The sequence below is a fragment of the Pteropus alecto genome, unplaced genomic scaffold (genome assembly GCF_000325575.1).
Source record: "Pteropus alecto unplaced genomic scaffold, ASM32557v1 scaffold11, whole genome shotgun sequence".
Lineage (NCBI taxonomy): Eukaryota > Metazoa > Chordata > Mammalia > Chiroptera > Pteropodidae > Pteropus > Pteropus alecto.
In genome coordinates this window covers 6,126,543-6,147,219 of record NW_006431956.1, presented here as the reverse complement: position 1 = coordinate 6,147,219, position 20,677 = coordinate 6,126,543, and the positions used below count along the sequence as shown (strand labels likewise).

Here is a 20,677-nt window from a genome sequence, read left to right as displayed (position 1 = left end):
GCTCTCAATATTACATAAGCCAATATCAAATTCACAAGCTGGCATGCTTCCAGGTTACAGAGAGATGGCTCTTGAAAGACTCCTCCATAAAAATAAAAAGTCAGTTCTCTTTCAAATTAGAAAATGATTTATAACAAGCTGAAAAGGATTGGTTTTGTCCTCTAAAAAGGATAAGATAGTATTTAGAATAGTGACGCGGAATATTCTACAAGGCCCTGTTGGTTCTACAGCCACGGAAGAAACGAGAGGAGAAATAAGGTCCCCCGAGGTGTAGGTGGAGTTAGTAAACCCACATCAGTAAGCTCTGGGCCAACAGAGTTCTTTTCCATTACATAATAGGGAAGGTGCACGTCCTTTGAAAAACGTTATGTTAAAAGCTACCAATGTAAATTCCCTCCTATTCATTTGACAAGAGGTCTTTCAGTGTTTGTTTTCATGTTTTCAGTAGAAATTCATTATCTGTAACAGTGACTACTTTGGTATTTCATTGCAGCAATTTGTAGTTTTAAAGTTATAACATCTACGTTTGCTACAATTTTGAATGTGAGTAATTGTGCCACTCCAAACATTAGGGTATCTTGAAGTATTCCATGGCTTTGCTATGGTGAGTTTTTCTATAGTATCCACAAATAATGCATATCATTTAAGTTACCTGTAATGTGTAATAAAAGATGCGATTGGGCCAAAACCTCAGAACTTGCCTGCTCCGCCCGTGAAAACCCTCAGTGATGGCAGCGTGTCATACAGCGCGCCTTACGGTAGTGGGGCCCCCTACCGATGCCGGAGGGACGCCACTGAAAGAGGGGTTCTCTGAACGTCCCATTGCTCCAAGGACAGCAGGAGGGTGTTGGTTTACTTATAAGGGAAGCAGACTAGGATAGTTTTTTCTTTTTAAGGAAAGGATATTAGATGAAAATAGTGAAAAAGAGACTAAAACGAGGGAACTGTAAGAAATCGGGAATGGAAAAAAGATGTAGAGAAATCACGTTTGTTCAGTTGGAGAAAAGCCAGTACACCAACACCCTCTGATCCGTCAAGTTCAAATGTATCCTCCCATATCCTGCTCCCCCATCTTCCTCACCCCGAACACACCAGACCCAGAGGGTGTCCTGAGAGTTTTAATGTGTTGACAGTTCTCAATTTTTGAAATGATATGCTTAATACTAAAATTATTCTTTAACAGTTAGACACATTTTAATTCTTACTACAGACTCATAACTCATGCTGCTACCAGGTTTTTTGGTCAGGCTGTTCTTGGAGCTCGGTTTTTGTGCAAAACAGTGTGAGTGTGTTTCTAGTGAATTTTTATGGTATTGTTATCTGAGATGAACTGGAGTGACAATGGGGAGACCTGCTGTGACAGTGCATTGTGTGCAGCCATTCATGCAGGCTCCACTGCCCCCTGAAACAGCACGCACCTTGTGACATAGAAGCCTGGATAATTAGATAAAGTCAGACCCCAAGATTTAAGTTGTGAAAATTACTGGGTGCATTTTCCCGAGGCACAGTTTCGTAATAACTGCACAGGCTTCAAAATCCTATCAAGATGCCGACCACCCCCCACCCCCGCCTTTGTCATTTTGTTGTTGTTGTTTGGAGTGTGTCATTCTTTTCTTTCACGCTTAGGAGAACTTCCAGTGGTGAATTCATCAGCTGGATCAAACTGCTGTACTTGTAACTGCCAGTCAACGTTGCAGGCCATCCTCCAAGAACTCAAGACCATGCGGAAATTAATGCAAATTCAAGCAGGTACAAAGATCAGGCCTCGGATCGAGGCCTCCGATTTTCAGTACATATCTGCCATCTTCAGTAGGGATGTTTATTGTGGTTTTATTATTTAGTTCTTCCCTCCTTGCTAGCTTGCTGCAATTTTTCAAGTATCCGTTTTCTCAGCTTTTTCTCCAACCCATTTTTCCTTTAGCAAATCTAACAAATTTTTTATTGTTAATACGACTCCTATACTTACGAAGACGTGCTCCATCTACTTCACCCTGTGACTCCTAGTACCTCACGAATGTCAGTCTGTTAAATTTCGAAGCCAGTGTCACTGCCCTAACGTGAATCGACAAAGAGGTTCAGATGAGGAAAGAAAATGAGGCTGCCTCGTTTTACCTCCCGAGGTGCTCAGTGTGGGGGCCGCCTGCACCCTGACAACCCCTACTCCTGCATGAGTCCCTTTGGGGCTTGGCGTGACACTGGGAAGCCACACATTTTTGTAGATGTGGCAGAGTCTTCTGGGAAGCACAGGTCCCCTGGTGACGAGCACGGGCTGACAAGATATGGCTCTCAGGCTCTGCTGGTGGCTTTTCTCCCTAACATTCAGGAACATAGATGCTCGAAGACACCTCAAGTTTTGTCTTCTCTGTTTATACAACGCCTTTTTTGCCCTCACTCCTGTTAGACAAGTTGAAGAACAGAAAAGCAGTGAATTTGCAGTTTTGGGTCAGAGTTTGTTGTTTCCTCTTTCTAGCTGTGTGACTTCTCTGAGTCTCAGATTTCTCCTCTGCCCCTGGAGTATTAATATCTAACTCTCAGGGTTGTTTCCAAAAGAGAACGAGGTAGCAAATGTAAACAAACTCTGTAGAGCATGATACAAGCATGAGTTATTTCGTTAGCATTGTTATAAAACCCACAGAACATTTCATAGCAGTCTGGATGTCTAGATCTTCTGGAGTCTAGCAGCTCTGTTTTCTAATCTTCACAATGAAGCGGGGAGCAGAACTTTTTTGTCACAGGCACAGAAAATCATCAGTTGTTTTATTAGTAAGCCTTCTTTCTTGTCAGAAGAAGCTGCTCCTTGACCTTAGCTTAAAGCAGGAAAGAGCACAGTCGTGTATGACTGGCAGTCCCGTCCCTTCATTGTAAAGGTTTTCACAAAAGTCCTCGTTCAGAAACTGTACTTGGTGCCACTTAGCGAACTCTAGTAAAATTTCAATATTCAACGATATGGTTTTGATATAAAAAGTTTTATACTTAGACATATCAGTCACCCCAGATTCCACGAAAATAAGATGAACAAAAGGCTCTCTGGAAAGCAGCATCTAATTTTATGTGCTGGATTTGGTTTGATCTCACAGAAGAAAAAAATAAGCATTTTGGTCAGGCCAGTAAGTATTTAACTCGCCTTGTTCCACCACAAGAATCTGTTTTTATTAACCAGGCAAAGGTTAACATCTCCTAAATAAGAAGCTCAGAAAGAAAGGTTACTTCATTGTGTACAGATTCTTTTCTCAGAGGAAGAATTTGTTAGCAACTAAGAAAATGTGCATAGGAAATCGTAATGATTTATTTTGTTACTTAAGCTTCTTACTACTGAAATGGCAAGCTACAAACTGTAACCACTTAAATCCTTGACTGAAGCTATTGTAGAATCTATTAAGTAAATGCCACTTTGTCGCCTTGTTTTCTTTTCTGAACCTTTGCAGATTAGGGCAGGACATGAGTCCAAAGGCATAGAAGAGCAGAAAGGATCAACTCAATAAATTACTCTTTTTTTAATTTTCTTAAACTTAAGAATTTGTGTCATGTGGCTAGATTTACTTAAGGTTTATTGCCTGTAGGACTTGGATTTAAATTATACTTAGGACGTTTCCCCTTGATTTAAGGAGAAGACAAGGAGTAAGATCTGGATACAAGAAACTACAGCTCTGTCTAAACTTGCCACAGGACAAGAAAACTCAGATAGTCCCTGTGTTCTCGAAACCAAAATCATTTTTGCTTGTGACTGAGACCAGCGAGGCCTGAGAGGCGTGTGTTCTGGCCTGTCTGGATTATTGCTCCAGCCATCCACTTGGCTTCGGGGATGCAAACCTAGCCTTGGGTGAAAATCCCGAGAGAACAGAGGAAAGTTCCCAGTCTGGTTTGCACATCAGAATCACTTGGGGAGCTTTAGAAAGATCTCGATGCCCGGGCACCACCTCTGGAAATTTCGATTCAGTTCGTCTGGAGTGAGGCAGAGGCACTGACGTTTTCCAAGCTGCACGGTGATTCTAACGTGTGGCCAGGGGCAAGAAACCAGCAAGCTTGATGGATTACTGCAGGGGAGATTAAAAACTTTTCAGTTTATATGCAGTACAAGTAGTTTGTTTCTAACACTCAGTTATAAATTTCTTTCCTGCCTGCAGATGAAACTATCAAGTTCAAAGTACAAATATTCTTTATTTGCAAACTGATAGGAAATGAACCATATTCATGTGCATTTAAAGATCTTCAGTTTTCATTAGATGTAGGTATATTTCTGTAAAAAGACAGGTATAGCCCGTAGTCACAGCCAGCCATATTGATACATGAAGATTTAAAATGGCTAACAAACAACTTCTCAGAGTGCACCTGTGAAAACTATAATTACCATCTTTGTTTCCTTAAGTATATTTTCAAAATTAGGACTTAGTTCTTGCTCAGTGCTGTTCATCTTTTGAACTCAGACTGTTTCAGGATTTTGCCCGTTTGCTTGACTTGTACAGAACTCTATTGTTCCCGTTTTTCCGCCACATAAAGCTGAGGTCTGGAGGAGCAGCCTTGTCTGAACGAGCAGTGCGGTGCTGTGGAGTTGGGCACGTGTGGACAGGACAGGCTTGCGAGGAAGGGGCTGCTGGACCTGGCAAGTGACTGGCAGGCTTTGCCCACACTCTTACTGGTACTTGCTCACTAGCTGCTCCAGACAGATTCATTTTGATCGGTCTTGCCCGAATGATCGCCCTTGTTCGGGCTTCGTCGGTTTTAGTGCTAGCAACTCATCAGTTTAACCCAAATGACAATTGGAATATTCCTGAGATTGGCGTACCAGAAAGCATGGACATCGACACCTCAGTTATTTCTATGAAAATGTCACGTGACTGGGTAGAATCATGCTCAGGTGTTTTCTCGTACCTCATCCTCCTATTCTTCCGTCGAAGCAGCAGCAGCACCGTCTGCTTATTCACCAGCATCTGGGCCAGAGTTCTCTCCTGGGTGTTTTTCTGCCCCGAGACCCGTAAATGCTCCAGAGCCTGCACTCGGTAACCTTTGGGCCCGGCGTGCTTTATTTTATTCGGTGTACTTCGCCCTCGAGGGAGCCCCACTGCAGTCTCAGCTTGCGGAGCACATAGGTGGACGGGTGATACGTTTTCCTAAGTTAGACACAAGTGCCAGTACCATATTTTTGTTTATTGTTCACAGTTGGAACCCAAAACAGACAACAACCCCCAATTTCCCTTATATGCTCCCAGCGAACTGCTGTCTCCCGCAAGAGAAATAAAAAGAAAAAAGTGCCCCCAAAGACCGTTGAACCTCTTACTGTGAAACAGAAGCCCGGGGTGTCAGAGACCGAGAGGAAGTCGGCAGTGGCCTCCGAGCAGCCGGCCCTCCAGGCAGCCGAGTGCACCGCCCCTGGGGAGAACCGCGGCCTCGGATTCGGCATTGTTCTCGAATCACCTTCCTCAGATGTAAGTCGATGTTTTCTGTGTAACTGTCAGGAATTTTATAGTATCACTACACTTTCCCCTTAACTCGTGCTGCCCAGGCAAACTGGAAAAACTTGCAGAATACATGTGTTCCAAGAGGAAAGGAAGACGATGAATAATCTCCTTGCCTAGAATTTTCTCTTCTGAAAATCTCGTGCCTCAATTTTTTTAAACACGTTTCCATTCTGTATCTTTGAAAGAAGATGGAGTAAATAATCTGCTCACTGATGTCTTTAACATTTTTAATTTTGAAGTGGCCGTTTTCAATTTCCTTGGCGTAGAGAGCTAAAAGAACATAATTAAATCCTCTGTAGATAGGCATAAATGAACCGAACCTTACAGATAAGGTCACACCTTTCTCGAAACACAAACTAATAATAAAAAAGGAGCCATAGTGCTAATTCTGTTTTATAGATGCAAGCTACACTGCTAATTAGGCTGCGGTGCCATGCCATTTACTCGTGTAATGATAGGTTAACGCTCTGCAAAGGTTTTTCTATTTTAATATCATAGCGAGAATGTTGCTGCTGTCCAAGATGTTGGATGACAGCTACGATATCCATCTGACTTGCCATTCGATATTCAATAACCATCAACTAATTTTTTATTCGTGTGCGTATGTGCAGTCGCATCCTCTCTTTACAGTATCTTTATCTAAAAGTACGCCGATGCTGTGAACCCCAACTTGTTGGGAGTTCTTAAAATAAACCAGAATGGGTGATCTATTATTATCAGATTGCATAGGATGAGAACCCTGCTGAGAACTCCCACGGGCTTATATGAGATTGGAGTTTGGCCCTACCTTTTAAACTTTAAATAAGAAATAAATCGCTTTTTTTAAAAAGTGTTCCCTTTCAAACTGCAGAAAGACAGTTTCCTCTGCTGTATCCACATTGGATCTTTAATAAAGGGAGGTGACAAAAATAGTCATCTTATGACTTTTTTAGACTAGAAGATCATTTGAACTTTTATCCAATCCTTGGTGTCAAAGGTTTTTCTTTTTTGCTTTTTTTTTTTTTAATGAAGACATGCTATAATTTTCAAAAAGTTCTTCTAGACTAAAAACTTTAAAAAAATCATTAATGGCACTGTTCTCCCTTGGACCAGTCAGCCCCTTTGGTCAGCCCTTACTCAGGCCCCGGGTTCAAAACCCACGCATTTGGAAACAGGTAAATTATTCCACAACACAAAGTGCAGCCAACCTTCAGCAGTTCTAGTAATACTTTTGTATTTTTCTTGGCATTCTTTTCTGATAGTTATTGACGTATCAGGCCAAATCATTTCAGTCGTATAAATTATTTTGTAAATGGGGCGATCTGATGCTAATAACCAAACTTTCTTCTTTTTTAATTTTTAAGCTCCAAATGTACTTCAAAAATAAATTGAGGAATATTTGGTAAAGGCCCTATGTACATTGGTGAAATAGAATTTTTCTTATCTTTGCCAATGTCACTATTATAATTTTATTTAGATACCACATAAAAATAATTTGCCTTTTATTCATTTTTATTTTTGCTAACAAGAGCTATTAAATTTAATAAAGCACATTCAGAATTGTCCATGAAAACTGAGTTAGGTGTTTGTTACCTTGATGGAAGAATAGCAGACTTCTAAAGAAAAGCAAAATAGTATGTATGGATATTATCTTTATACCATCCAGCTGACATACCATTCGATTCATCTAGTCAACAGAAACTAACTGCACCTAGAGGACCATGCAATGAGTCCTGTCACTAGATAAAGGAATTTTGTCCACAGACCGTTCACTGGCATTCACGAGGCTGGCCTGTGCAGGCCCCGGGAAGGGAGACTAATTTCCTTAGGTGATAGGACCTTCGATGCTAAGGCATTCAAATTTGGCTGGTTTCTACTTTTATTATTTTTTAGGCAGAAGCCCTTTAAAATTTGGTGGAAGTCCAGAGGAGAAAACAGAAAATATTTAATAATATTTAATAAACTTTTCTATAAAATATAGTTGGATATATACAAGGGGATGGGATTTGTATATTTAAAGATGGACCCTGAAAATTAGGTCCAAAGTCGTAGGATAGAGCAAGTGGTCCAGTGGGCTAGAACAGCTGGTAGCAGACGATGATGTAAAGGTAGGACGGGGCCAGATCCCGAAAGCCCTGTTATGCCATGCCAAGACCCTTGGCCTTTATCTCTGGGCACTAGGGGGCTGTTGCCAGTTTCAAGTGGAGGACTAATCAGACCTGTGCTTTAGAACGCAAACTAGAACAGCGTTGCGGATGATAGATGAGACAAAGAGACTAGGCGGATGATAGTCAGCCACGCAAGAGATCAGGAGGGCCTGTGCGTGAGTAATGAGCCTAAAGAGAAAGAAAGGAGAGACGTTTAGGAGGCACCCACACAGAGGACGTGGTGACTCAGTGGAAAGTAACCCCCAAATTCCTATCTTGGAAAACTAGCTTGGTTACTGGGTGGTACTGACTTCTTTAACTGAGGCAAGAATAGAAAGAGCAGAAGCAGCCTTCAGCTCTGGATGGGAAGTAAAAGTAAGTTTAGAGTGTTCATTAGACATTTGGAGCACGGAGCACAGAAGAAAGGTGAGAGTTACAAGCAATGAAAAAATGACACCTAAAACCTATGCTTTGTTGCTTTTTTAAATGTAAAAAAAAATACCGTAAATTTTTTAAAAATTCACAGTGTATAAAGTTATCTTTTTTTACGCTGTGACCTTTGGAGTCACCCAAATACAAATTTGTATAACTATGCATAAACACAAACGGAAGGGCCCACGTGGGGTTATGGATTGTTGCAGGAAGACCTCCGATAATGATTATCTGTGCTCAAAGGCGGGAAAACAGTGAGCTCTAATCAAAACCAGCTACAGTGTCAGTGCCTCAGAGTATCATAAACTAAATGATATAGAGTATGTGGAAAAATCCTATTGCAGCGTCTGGCACATAAAAGGTACTCAATAAATGTTATTTAGTCTGCAAATGATGAAGTATCTTCATTTGCATTAAGTGCAATATACAGAATAAACTTATGAAACTTTGGGTCTAGGACTTGGCTTTAATTAGAACTCTCTCCTCAACTTAACTCCCATTTTCTCATTCTTGTTACTCCTCTCTGCACCGCCAGCCCCTCCCTCAAGGCAGCAGTATAATTTCAACAGTCCTCCTTTATAGAATTTTCTGTACTGGTTTGTAGTTATTTACATGATTTCCCCTCTCTCCTCTCCAGCTTCTCAAGGGCAGGGACTGTATGATAACAGTAATATTTGTGTGCTGTCCTTTGCTACATAATTTATCACACATTTCATCCTTACTCTTTGAGGCAAGATGAGTATCCTCATTTTATAGATGAGGAAACGATGGCATAAAGGCCTCAGGCGGCCTGCTCGAGTTCACACAGCCGGGTCCGCAGTGAGCCCTTATCCTTGAGTGAAGGACTCGGGCGCCTGTCCTAGCACAGTTCTTAACCGTGCCTAACGCCCAGTAACTATTCATGAGGCAATTATTACACGAAGGGGAATGGAAAGGTTAGACTATGGCCGTGTTTGCTCTTTGCTTGGAAGTTCCTGCAGAGGAGAACCTGAGGGCTTAAGGGGGCAGGCTCGAGGCCAGGCCGCCTAGGCTAGAAGCTCGGCTGCGTGCCCCTGAGCCAGCATGCCCACCCTCGCCTCCCGCCGTGTCCTGTCCATAGAATGGGGACAGCGGTGGTGCTGACCTCACAGAGTGGGCGCTGAAAGAGTTAAATGGAGTAACCTCTGCGAAGCACTTTGACTAATACCTGCTATGTTAATAACAGTTCTTTTTTAAACCTTAGCGGTCCTAGCTAAGTACCTTTGTAGGGATAAATGTAAAAATTTAAGTAAACTTACGTGTATATATAACTGAACAGATACCGTTTTTAAAATAGAGTGGCCAGAAACATTTCTCTTTTGGGGCAGGATTATTTGACCCGTTTTAAATTAGTACATTAAATAAAACTGAAACCTAAGTTACACAGAAGAAAGGCCAAAACCCAAAACCATATTTCAGATTTAAATACAATATTTAATTCTTTCTTCATTGGGTTCACAACCCAATACTCTACTACTACTCAGGGAAGACAGGAATTTTTTACAGTTACTGTTTTTTCCTACTTAGTTGGATATATTGGTTTGTGTTTTTCAGGGCAGATATATACATGGCTTAGGTTTGCTTCATTGTCGTGGCTTCTCGTTTGGCGTGTTTTTTGGCTTTGGTGAAACACTAAGATCAGTTTTTTAAAGTGTTTTTTTACAGGGTAAAAAATGTTTTTCCATTTATTGTAATGTTTATGAATATTTTCTAGTGATCCTAGATACACAAAAGTTATCAGAAAATAAATCTATGGACCTCCATCAACTTAAGATACTTCCGTTAATACTTAATTTATGGCATTCTTCAAGTAAATAATTTAAAATGTATTGGTGCTTTCAACATAAATAGCTTCTGAAGTCAGAATCTGTTTTCCTAACTTCTTCTTAACCCAATAAATAAAGTAACCCACTGGGAACTCGTAGAGCAAATTAGTCAAGCAAGTTATTTTTAAATTTATTCATTGGAGCATTGCAATCAAGGCAGAATATACTTATCAGTGTGAGTTCTAGCACAGACTGCCTGGGTTCAGGTCCTTGCTGGATGACCTTCGAAAGTAATCTAATCTCCCAAAACCTTAGTTTTTATATCTGCAAATTGGGAATAATGATAGTCACTTCGTAGGTTGAGAATTAAGTTTAAAACTCCCATGTAATGTGTGTTTGTCTAGGGCCTGGAATATAGTAAATAGAAAATAGTGTTAATTATAGCATCATTTCCCAGATGTACTGAAATGAATGAAAAGTCCTTGCCTTTCAAGGACCATATGAGGGAACACAGAAACAGTGGTTACATTGTCATAGGACCTAAGCTCTAGCATCAGCTGGGCCTGAGAGCAGGACCTCCCCCCTGCCTGGACGTCCAGGCCCTCGGAGCTGGACACTTGGAGACGTAATTTCCGTAAGTTATGGTAGAAGAAGTAGCTTGCAGTTGTTAAAATCTTATGTATTAAACATTTGGGCTCAGACACCTTTAGCATAAATCCAGCCGCAGTTCTAGAGCCATGAATTTGCCACCTAAGGAAGGAAAAAATTTCAGATATCTCTGAAAGACTTTGGAGGGTCTCGTTGTGTAAGCGCATGAGTAAACTTCCAAGGCGCCCAGCTGTATTGTCTTTGCTAGCGTTAAATTCTTAGTTCCACCAAAATTTTGTCAAAAAATCTGTAAAGGATTGGCTCTTTAATGACTTCTTGTAATTTTATCCCATTCGAAATTAAATAGAAGCTAGCATATAGACCGCGCATACTTTTTGACAGAACTTTTGCAGATAACGCACCTTCCAGGATTAATCCCGACATAGGAGCCCGCCGTGGAGCCTCTGCCCCATCGCCGCTGTGGTTCTCAGCTCTGCTGTGTCCCATGTCACACCTGTTTTGAGCTGTTAACAGCTGTGGGGACTGGACCCACTAGAGCAAGCCTGCCTCCCAACCTAGTATGTTCTCGAGGGCACCCCGCCCATTGGCCATGATCTTGGAATAACATTTAATACATGGTCACAGCAGTTCTTGCTCAGTTCACCTGGAGTGGACCTGAGTTATAGGAAACAATTTGTCTTTCCCAGACAGAAGCAGATCACATTTGTGAGCAAAATAAAATCAGTTATGAGGGGGTTTTGTGTTTTTAAAATTCTCTTAAAAACTAAATTTCATTTTCCTAAAACATATCTAATATACTGCTAAATAAGTACTAAATGAGAATAGAGGTCATTGTATATTGTGAACAGAAGTACTAAATTCACAGCCTTTTGACATTCTCATAAATTCTGTTATATGTTTTTGTTCCAAAATCGGTTAGTCTTATTCAACAAAATCCTGCCTCTTTATCTGCAGTTTTCTTATAGCTTTCAATCTTAAACCAGTCTGAAACTTGACTAGCTAGCCAGTCAAGTATACAGACTCTGTTGTATAATTTATTAATTTACAATTGCAGATCTGGAGCTAGCGTCCCGTATGGATATCCGTGCACTTTTCACTCTTTTAACCTATGTAGGACCACATGTCTTACTAAAACTCAGTATCGACAGTACCTTAAGTAAAATAGCCTGTATCAGAAATGTCCCCTCTGTGATTAAGTTGTATGATCTCTTTCAAACTGTTTTGCATATTTTCCTTTAGATTATACAGGGGAGTCACATAATATGTTCATAGGAACTTAAGAGAGAAAATCTTCTAATCTACCAGGTTAGGGGACTGCCCCCTGAAGCTCGGTCTTGACCCCAACTACAGTTGACCTACGAACAACGCAGCAGGTGGGAGTCACTGACCTCTGTGCAGTTGAAAGTCCGTGTACAATTTATGATTCCCCAAAACTTAACTACTGATATCCCTCAGCGTCTGCCAGGTATTGGTCCCAGGACCCCCTATGGATACAAAAATCCGCCGGTGCGCAAGTCCCCTGTTTGAAATGGCGTAGACCTGTGCGCACAGTCAGCCCCCTGCACCCGCGGACTCCTGGCCAAGATCTGAGACCAGCACAGGTGTTTACTGGAAAAACCCACTTGTAAGTGGAGCCACACGGTTCAGACCCCACTGTTCCAGGGCCAGCTGTACTACTGAGCAAAGGGAGCCCACACCGTAGGAAGGGAGACAGGCCAGGGCCCAGCGACCACGTGCAGGCTCCGCCTTAACTCCACCCAGCGTGAGGTGAGAAGCCCTGCATGAGGAGGATGCAGCACGTGCAGCCTAAAATAGGCAAGGCACTCGTGAAAGTCCAAATTCATAGAGGGAATTCAGGCTCGTAGCTCTTACAATGACTGTAAGTGTTGTACATTCTGCCCCATACTTTAGACGTCATCATTTAAAGATCCTCAGTATCTGATGGAATTTATTGACTATATTATTACTTCAGTAATCAATAAAATCTGTAATTAGCGCACTAGCTATCTGTTTTCGCGCAAGTATCAAATAGTGACTGTCAAAGGCAATCGAGTTTTTAAAATGCTATTCATTTGGAATAGAGGTGGTTTCTGTCCGAGCCATTGTCAGGAAGGAGAGAGATCTCATTCAAACATAGAGACAGTAAACAAAAAGAGACTCGGTGATACAATTAAAGAGGTTTAACCTGTTTTTAAATATATGTACAAGGTTGTAGATCGTTACATGGTGATAATCCACGTGGTTATATTTATAAAATGGAGTAAGTAAAAAGATTTCCTAATGAAAATTTGAGATTAACCTGTTATGTTTTCTTTATATCTCAGAAAGTAAAGCTGCCCTCTCTTTTTTGTAAGGAACTGGTTTGCTTTATGGCACCTTGTAGACATAACGTTAGTGCCCGTCCACTATAGCTAAGAAACCTGCCTAAGAGGACCTGAAGAGCGGGAGGGGGACAGAGATTAGTCACCTTTGCTCTTGCCACTGCTGGCTGCTGCCTCGACTGATGAAACTGACTCCCTTGTAAGGGGTGTATAACCCGGCCAGTCTGTGTTCCATGATCCAGAAAGAATGCTTCAAAATAATGTTTTTCTGGCACTAGAAAGTGGAGCAGGAAGCACCGACAGCTTCTGCTTCAGGATAGCATCTCAGGAGTCGAGATTCTATTACAATTCCACAGTGAGTCTCAGCTCCACAGAAACCCCAGAAACCTCTGGATATTTCGTTTTAGGAGTCACAGCAGATGTCGGAAACAGCAACTGCATCTCTGTCTCTTAGATCCTACCTCGGGGCCCTGATGAAATGCTGCCCTACCCCTCCTGGACCTTCGCCCCTCACCAACCACATGCAGCCTACGGCTCTGCACCTCTGCCGTAGCATTTATCACTTCCGCTTTGTGTGGTTGGTGTTTATGTACATGTTCCATCTACTGAGCCTGACTTTAAACTCCTTACGCACAGAGGGTGCTTAATAAATACGCTTTGCAGGTCCCTGTCCTTTGGGAACTCAGCTCCTTGAGTCAGCACAGGTCCTGTTACAGGACTGGGGTACTGAACCACTGCACGCAGACTTTCAAACCCACTCCCTCATTTACACAGGGACAAAAGATCTCTAAATCAATACTAGTCATCTCGAATGAGTTCCTACATCACGTTTTGTATATTCTGACAAATATCTATTGGGCACTAACTGGGCATTTGGCACCCTGAATACAAAGTAGTGCACATGCTGACGAGAAATACAACCAACTGACTGAACAAATACAGTGTGAAAAGGGCCATAAATGTAGCTCACATAAAATACTATGAGTGTGTGAGGAAGGCGTGGCTAGTTTTTCCTGGTGGCTAATTCAGGTCAGGGGCCCAGGTCCTATGAGACGAGTCCGAGGGGAGGTTCTGGGAGTCTCTGGTCAGGTGGCCGAGCGTTGAGCACCTGTGTGATGATGTCAGAACCCAGCAGAGACATGTGAATGAGACAGGCCGGTGTCTTTCCCTTTCCTCTCTTGCACATTTAAAAAGCTTCTCTACCTCCCTAGACTCCCAAGTAGCTGTAAGTAGCTGTGAGTAGCTGCTTCCGTAGACAGCGACTCTTTTTCATGGCTTTCACGTAATACAGAAGCACTTAGCAAAAATCTGTGATCAGTTCATTTAGAAGAAAAGGTCTAAATGCAGATATAAGATGTGCAAAATAAAATCTGGTAATGAATAAAAAACTTCATCTTAGATTATGATGGTAAAATCCTTTCAATCCTAATATTTCTGCGTTGACTCATTCAGCAAATGTGCCAGCTTCTGTTCTGAGAGCTGTGGGGACAGCCCCTGGCTTGCACCAGCCTCCTCTGCCGACCTTTACCAGCAGCGAGATGCAAAAGCCAGGGACGATCTGGCAGCATTGTTTTCATAGTGATATTTACCAAGCATTCAAAGACCACAACCTGAATGGCACAGTGAAGCAGAGAAATGAGATGACTTTCTGGACCATCCAGTCGAGAATTTCGCCGGGGAGGGACAGTGTCCAGACTCCTCCCCACACCATCTGAATAATTTAAGGCCTTCTCCGAGCCACTTCACTCTGAGCATAGTGTGCTAGGCATTCTGAGAAGCAACAGGACAAACAAAATAATAATTCCTATTCTCTTCAGAAGAAAAACTAATCCCGAGACCTCATATTTCTCATATGATTTCAAAAATCTAAAGTAATCCCAGGTTTGCAGAGTGATAAATATGATAACCAAGAATAAGCTTTAATAGGTTTTCTTCTGACCTTTTTTTCCTAATTAAAAGTTTACCAAATTGCATTTCTTCCTATTAAAGTTATTATTTTAAAGTCATGTTATGATCAACAGTAAATGGCGATTTAGATTATGACTAAGAACTTTTATGTATTCGGCAAGAATTTATTGAGTGCCTACTATGTGCCAGGCCCTAGAGATACAAAGTCTGAGTTCCAGGCGTCAGGAAAGGCTGCAATCTAACCAATAATGACAATGCACTATAACAAATACAGTCAAATAAGCCTGTCAAATAAATAGCGGTGACCAAGAGCACCCAGCCGCCCGCTTCAGAAGGAAGGAGTTAGGAAGGGCTTTGAAAAGAAAATGATGTGAGCTGGGTGGAAAGATGAAAAGGTGAGTTGTAAACATCCACGGCATGATGACAGAGAGTGTATCATCAGTGTATGAGCACATACGGTGGAGTCCAAGCTGAAAGGCACCTTACAGGTCTGTCCGATCCCGCGTCCCAGTCACGAAATCCATGACAGGGAGGGGCTGTGACTAGTGTCTTGGTTTTCCAAGGGTGCTCTGGGGTATAACTTCAGATTCCTCCCCAAAGTCGGGGTCGGGGTGGATTTAAACTTGCCTGGGGCACCTTCTCGTCATTTTTATTTTATGTATTAGTTTACAGAAGTTTTCATTAGAGAGAAAAATACAGTTCCACAGCTAAAAACCACTGGCCTAGTACAAAGAGCATGAGACCTGTGGGAGAATCCCATATTTTTGTCCTTAGGCAAATGAAATGAAATTGTTTAATGTAGGAGAAAGCGATCTGTCCATTGTAATGTCCTGATTAGATTTAAGTTACTTTTAAGTCGTTTGGGCCTGAGTTCCTTCATTTAAAAAATGAGGGTATTTCACCCAAAGTCTCCTCCAGTTTGAAAATTATATGATTTTATGATTATCCAGCTTTCTCTTGACTGTTTCCAGGGACAAGAATGCTTTTTCAGTATACTCCTTTCCACTGGTGTTGACGAGACAACATTGGCATGGGAGCATCTTGTTTTGTGAATTCTAACTAGTAGTTGGTTTTGTAAATGGCAAATGCTGGCACACAAAGCTGAGACTGTATGCTTTGCAGGCTGTGGACATTCCTAGTCATGTTTTTTTTTTTGTTTTTTTTTTTTTGGTGGTGGTTGTTTTTTAATCGCACATATGCCCAAAGTCAAATGCTTCAAATCTTGCTTTTAATGAAATATTTATGTTCTTTTGGTAGCCAGAAGTGCAACTTGCTGAAGGCTTTGATGTGTTTATGCCTAAATCTCAGCTGGACTCTATATTGTCAAACTACACTCGCTCAGGAAGCCTTCTGTTTAGAAAACTGGTGTGTGCATTTTTTGATGACAAGACTTTGGCTAACTCCTTACCCAATGGGAAGAGGAAAAGAGGACTCAATGACAACCGGAAAGGACTAGACCAAAATATTGTGGGTGCAATAAAAGGTTGGTCTGCATCATTTCATTTTATGGGTTCTCTGTTGAGCTTTGCTTCATTCCATAAAGATGCAGCTGAAATTGTAGTAAACTGAGGAGAGGTTCATTTAATTGGCCCTTGGCAGTTTACCCATGGCTTTTGGGTGTGGGCTCTGTAACTCACCACCCCAAATACCACTAGAATTCAGTATTACAAGGTGATGTTCATTTGTTAATATCATAATTTAAGAGCCAGTTTGATCCACTGCAGAACCAAAAAGAAGTTTTTCTTAATTGATTTTAAAAGTGAAGGTATTTTTCCTCTCAGTAATTTCTAACTAAGAGTTTCATCAAAATATGATTTTGACTTAAATTTGTAGTCATAAATAAGAATAAAGCTATGATGCTTTTTTAAAAAATAATAAAGTAAAACAGTTCTCTCCATAGGTCAGCTGTTGCTTTAGCAGGTCATTGCTTCTAAAGACATTTTAAATGTAAGCAAACCCACTGTGAAGCCAAACCCTGTGCATCCCCAGACACTCTCGGCCACCTCTGCTTCCCTGGCTCTGTGACATGGGGTTGTGGAAGTCACGTGCAAAGACCATGGGTCCCTCCCCCATAATGCCTGTGAACCTGGGTCTGAATTGCCACTGCATTACAGTAGCCAGGCAGGTGCATCTGTATGTAGATCTTCATTTATGTTCAGTGTCACATCCCAGACCGATCTCTTAATTTTAAAATGTCCTTACTGAGACTCTGATAAATGTTATTTTAGGCATTAGAAGTATATAAGTGTTATTTTGAAAAAGAATATAAATGAATTCTCACATGTAAACACAACTGCATAAAGATGAAATTGTGGATCAGGCCATCAGTCACTTAGCGTCACTGATCAGGAAGCTCCTCGCTGCCTCAGTTCCTATGTTTTGGGCTCGAGGACAAGGGCTGGACGCAGAGTCTCCCTCCCACCCCTGTGCCCCATCATCCTGCAGAAGGAGCAAGTGAACTTAATAGTGCTTTAAAGGGTATTCGGAAACCCACGATTAACTTTACAAAATAATATGATTTTTAAATGGCGTCGGCAAGTACCAGACACCCTTTGTTCATGGCCAGCGGGACACGAGCCTTCATTAGCAGATAATGTTTCATTCTCCAGCAGAATTTTTTTCACTTAAAGCGACAGCCGAGTTGTACTAAATAAGAAAAGCTACAGAGATACCACAGTCGGTGTCATTTCTGAAAAGAATGATTCAGCCTGAAGTGACACTAAAAACAAGATTACAGAATTTGAAAAATGGTCAATGATGTAACTAGGACTTGCTGAAGTGAAGAAGGGTCCCATTCCAATTAAATATGGCTGGGCCTTCTGGAGACAGGAAGGTCAAGGCTGATGGCGCTTTGCATGGCTGAAGCTTTTAAACAGACTGAAAAGCAGCCAGGATTTGTTTTAATATTCTTTTTTTCAGGATGGTATATTAAGATTATGAAAGTGTCTAGAAATTGGGGAACCATAAATGACCAGGTTCCAATTTAATAACAATAGAAGAGTTATCCTAATAATAAATGGTACTGAAATATATCATTACAAGTAGGCTGATATGGGTTTATTCTACCGTTTTCAGTCTAGACTGGACATTATACAATAGTTTGAAAAAGTGTATCACACACAGAAATAGGGACGATGCCTTAATTCTTCATGGCCCTACTTTTTTGCTAGAAATAAATAAGGCAATTAGTCTTCTGCTCCCAGCACATAATAAAGCAGATTATTCAAATGAAAGAACTCAGATTTTCTATACACTTCTTATTCTGTTGAATTAAATCTGCATTAAAATTCTTTCAGAACAACAAAATAACTATAAGACAGAAATCTACCAATAAGCCACAAACAACCTAAATCAACAAATATTGTATATTCACTTGTTTTCTTGCAGTGTTTATTCATAGACATTTTTATTTTTTCCTGATTACAAAAATAATATATGCTTGTAAAAATTCCAAACCATATAAAAAGTATAGAAAGCTGAAAGGCCTCCATAATTCTACTCTTCAGAGGTTATTGTGTACTTTCCTCTAATCTTTATTTAAAGTATGAATGTGGTATCAGGTTTGTCTTTCTTATAAGAACATTCTCTTCATACTGGTCAACCAACATTTTTCCTGATTTATTGATAATTTCTCATAAGCACCTTGAGGACAAGCTTTGTCTTAAACATGTTTTATTACCCGTCGTACTTTACTGAGAATTTTACACAGAGTAGGGTTTCCGTAAATATACGTTGGGTGAGTGAATAGACATAGGCTTTTATTTTTCATCTTGTCTTTGGTCTTAGTTTGTTGCCCTGATGGGTCCAGTAAAACACGTCCATCCCCATGTCTTCTCACGACTCATTTGGAATGATTAATGTCAAATGTTGTTATAAATTTCTTTCCACTTAATAAAATGCCAGTGATAGCAAAAAACGGAAACCAAATGTGAATATAAATTTGAATACACTTCTTTTAATTTCCTAATACTTTCTTCCTTTACACCTCATACTTTCATTCGCTAAAAGTTTATTAACCCACATACTGCAATTAAAGTGGTTTTTGGAATTAGCTATTAGTTGAAAGTCTTTTAGAATAACTATATCCTGTTTATCTTGCTACTGGTAGAGATAAAAAAGAGAAATTTATGTCCCTAACCCAGGTCCTTTGAGCAATCCGGGAAAGTGATAAAATGGTTTCTTTCTACATAAAAGTGGCAAAGCTACTCACGTTGCTGCTGTCTACCACATACTTTGAAAAGATTTTGCAGATATTAACTATTTAGTCTTTCTCTGTCCTTTAAGGGATAGTGCACCAATACTGCATTAACGTGAAAAGTTCTACAACCTAGGAATATACAAAGACTGGTTGATTTTATAAAATCTTAGAGGTAAAAATAACAGGGGTCTGGATTTTGTTCAAAATGATTAGGCTGGTTAAGAAAACAATGGGGAAAAGGTGAATAAAAACCTGTAAAATGCTTATAAATAGGAACAGAAATAGACTGAAAAAGGAAAGAGTTTATTGTGTGATTATTAACAAAGCTCTTTGTAGTGATAATTAATATTCCCCATGACAGGATCTTGAAAATAAAATATAAGCTTCTTTGTAGAGATCACATTTTTCACAGTCTTAAGCTCACACTTACTGATAACTCATTAAAAATCCATTTGTAGGTACGACCCAAGGATCCTTAGTTAGAAACACACCTGGACACTTTGAGCTTGACTCAGAGAAGCAATGTGTGGTCTTAGGTCTCGGTGCTGAGGATAGTGTAGCATCTTGGATTTGATTCAGAGTTGATTTCACACAGAGTGGAGGCTAGCACCCCGTTATGCCCTCCTCCCTTCATGCTGTGCCAGCTGAAGACCGTCTGGGTCTTGATATCACACACCAGGAGACCAGGAGTGTGACTCAGTGAGAGCCATCTGACTATTGACAGAATCGTTGGATCTCTGAATGCTCCTCAGAAAATGTAGTTTAGTTGCAGCAAAGCTACTTTTAGGACCTGGGCTGTGATTTTTAATTCAGCTTCGTAGTAATTAGCTGAGAAAGTTTTATTACTATCAAACTATACCAGGTTCTTCAATCCTCTTGCATTCAAGGGAATTTACATACGCCTGTCAAGTGAGAACTAGTCAATGGCTCTTAATTTTACTCCAGGCAGCACATGCTTGCCACACACACTGCTGCTCTCCTGGGAGGCAGTCAGGGTGACGGTCTGCCAAGACAGACACCAGGGATTAGAACAACTCCAGGAGGCAACACTCCTTGGTCGGTGGCACCCCAAAAACTGAACTATACTTTTTGTAAGATTAGAAGGCGTATTTGACAACCCCCTTTCACAGGCTCTGCTGAACTGACCACCAAAACTTCTGAATTCTTTCTAGCAGCTCTAGAGACGTGCAGGGTCTATATTTGTCATGTTAGAATACCTTTATTTTCCATTTTTATTGTACATCATCATTCATTTCCGTGGAATTTAATCAAGAAAATTAGCTGTTTTCTATTTGATCTCACATAGACTTAAATGGCTGGGGGTATAATTTACATCTTATTTATAATTTATTTCTTGATAGTAACCACTGGGTTTTCTCAGAACCCTCTGTAAGAACAAGGCTGAAATATCAGCTTGTATTTGAATACCCTTACAATGTTGATGACTTTATTCTCACTTATAGGAGAGAAAATTGAGGCTATGAGAAATTAAGTAAACTTACTTGACTCAAACAGCTAGTGAGTGGTAGAGCAGGATGGCTCTAACCCCAGGCTCCTCCGACCCCAAAGTCACTGCCTGGCACCCCTCATTCCTTTTACGAGGAATATTTGAAAAGGGAGAGAGAAAGGTATCCCAAATTTAAGTTTCTATCTTAAAATTTACCATTTGGGATTCCTTATAAATTCTACTAGGAAGACTGACATACTAATTATTTAAAGTGACCAGGGGGTTGTTGTGTATGCAAAGCATACTCAGTGAATTTTGGGGTAAAGTGCAGCTGCACCCCAGTTTATTTACTAGCTTCAAGGGCAGGGCTTCCATTGAAGACAATGAACCAGGGTG

At 40.7% G+C, this 20,677-nt stretch overlaps 1 protein-coding gene across 1 annotated transcript in view; it reads left to right on the top strand.

The window, feature by feature from the left end:
- Nucleotides 1-20,677, top strand: part of BEND7 (BEN domain containing 7) — a 72,754-nt gene that overhangs the window by 23,882 nt on the left and 28,195 nt on the right. The window contains exons 3-5 of the mRNA XM_025043491.1: nucleotides 1,627-1,749; nucleotides 5,158-5,423; nucleotides 15,894-16,119. Of these exons, the coding sequence (XP_024899259.1) occupies nucleotides 1,627-1,749; nucleotides 5,158-5,423; nucleotides 15,894-16,119 (615 nt within the window). The remainder of the gene's footprint in view (nucleotides 1-1,626; nucleotides 1,750-5,157; nucleotides 5,424-15,893; nucleotides 16,120-20,677) is intronic.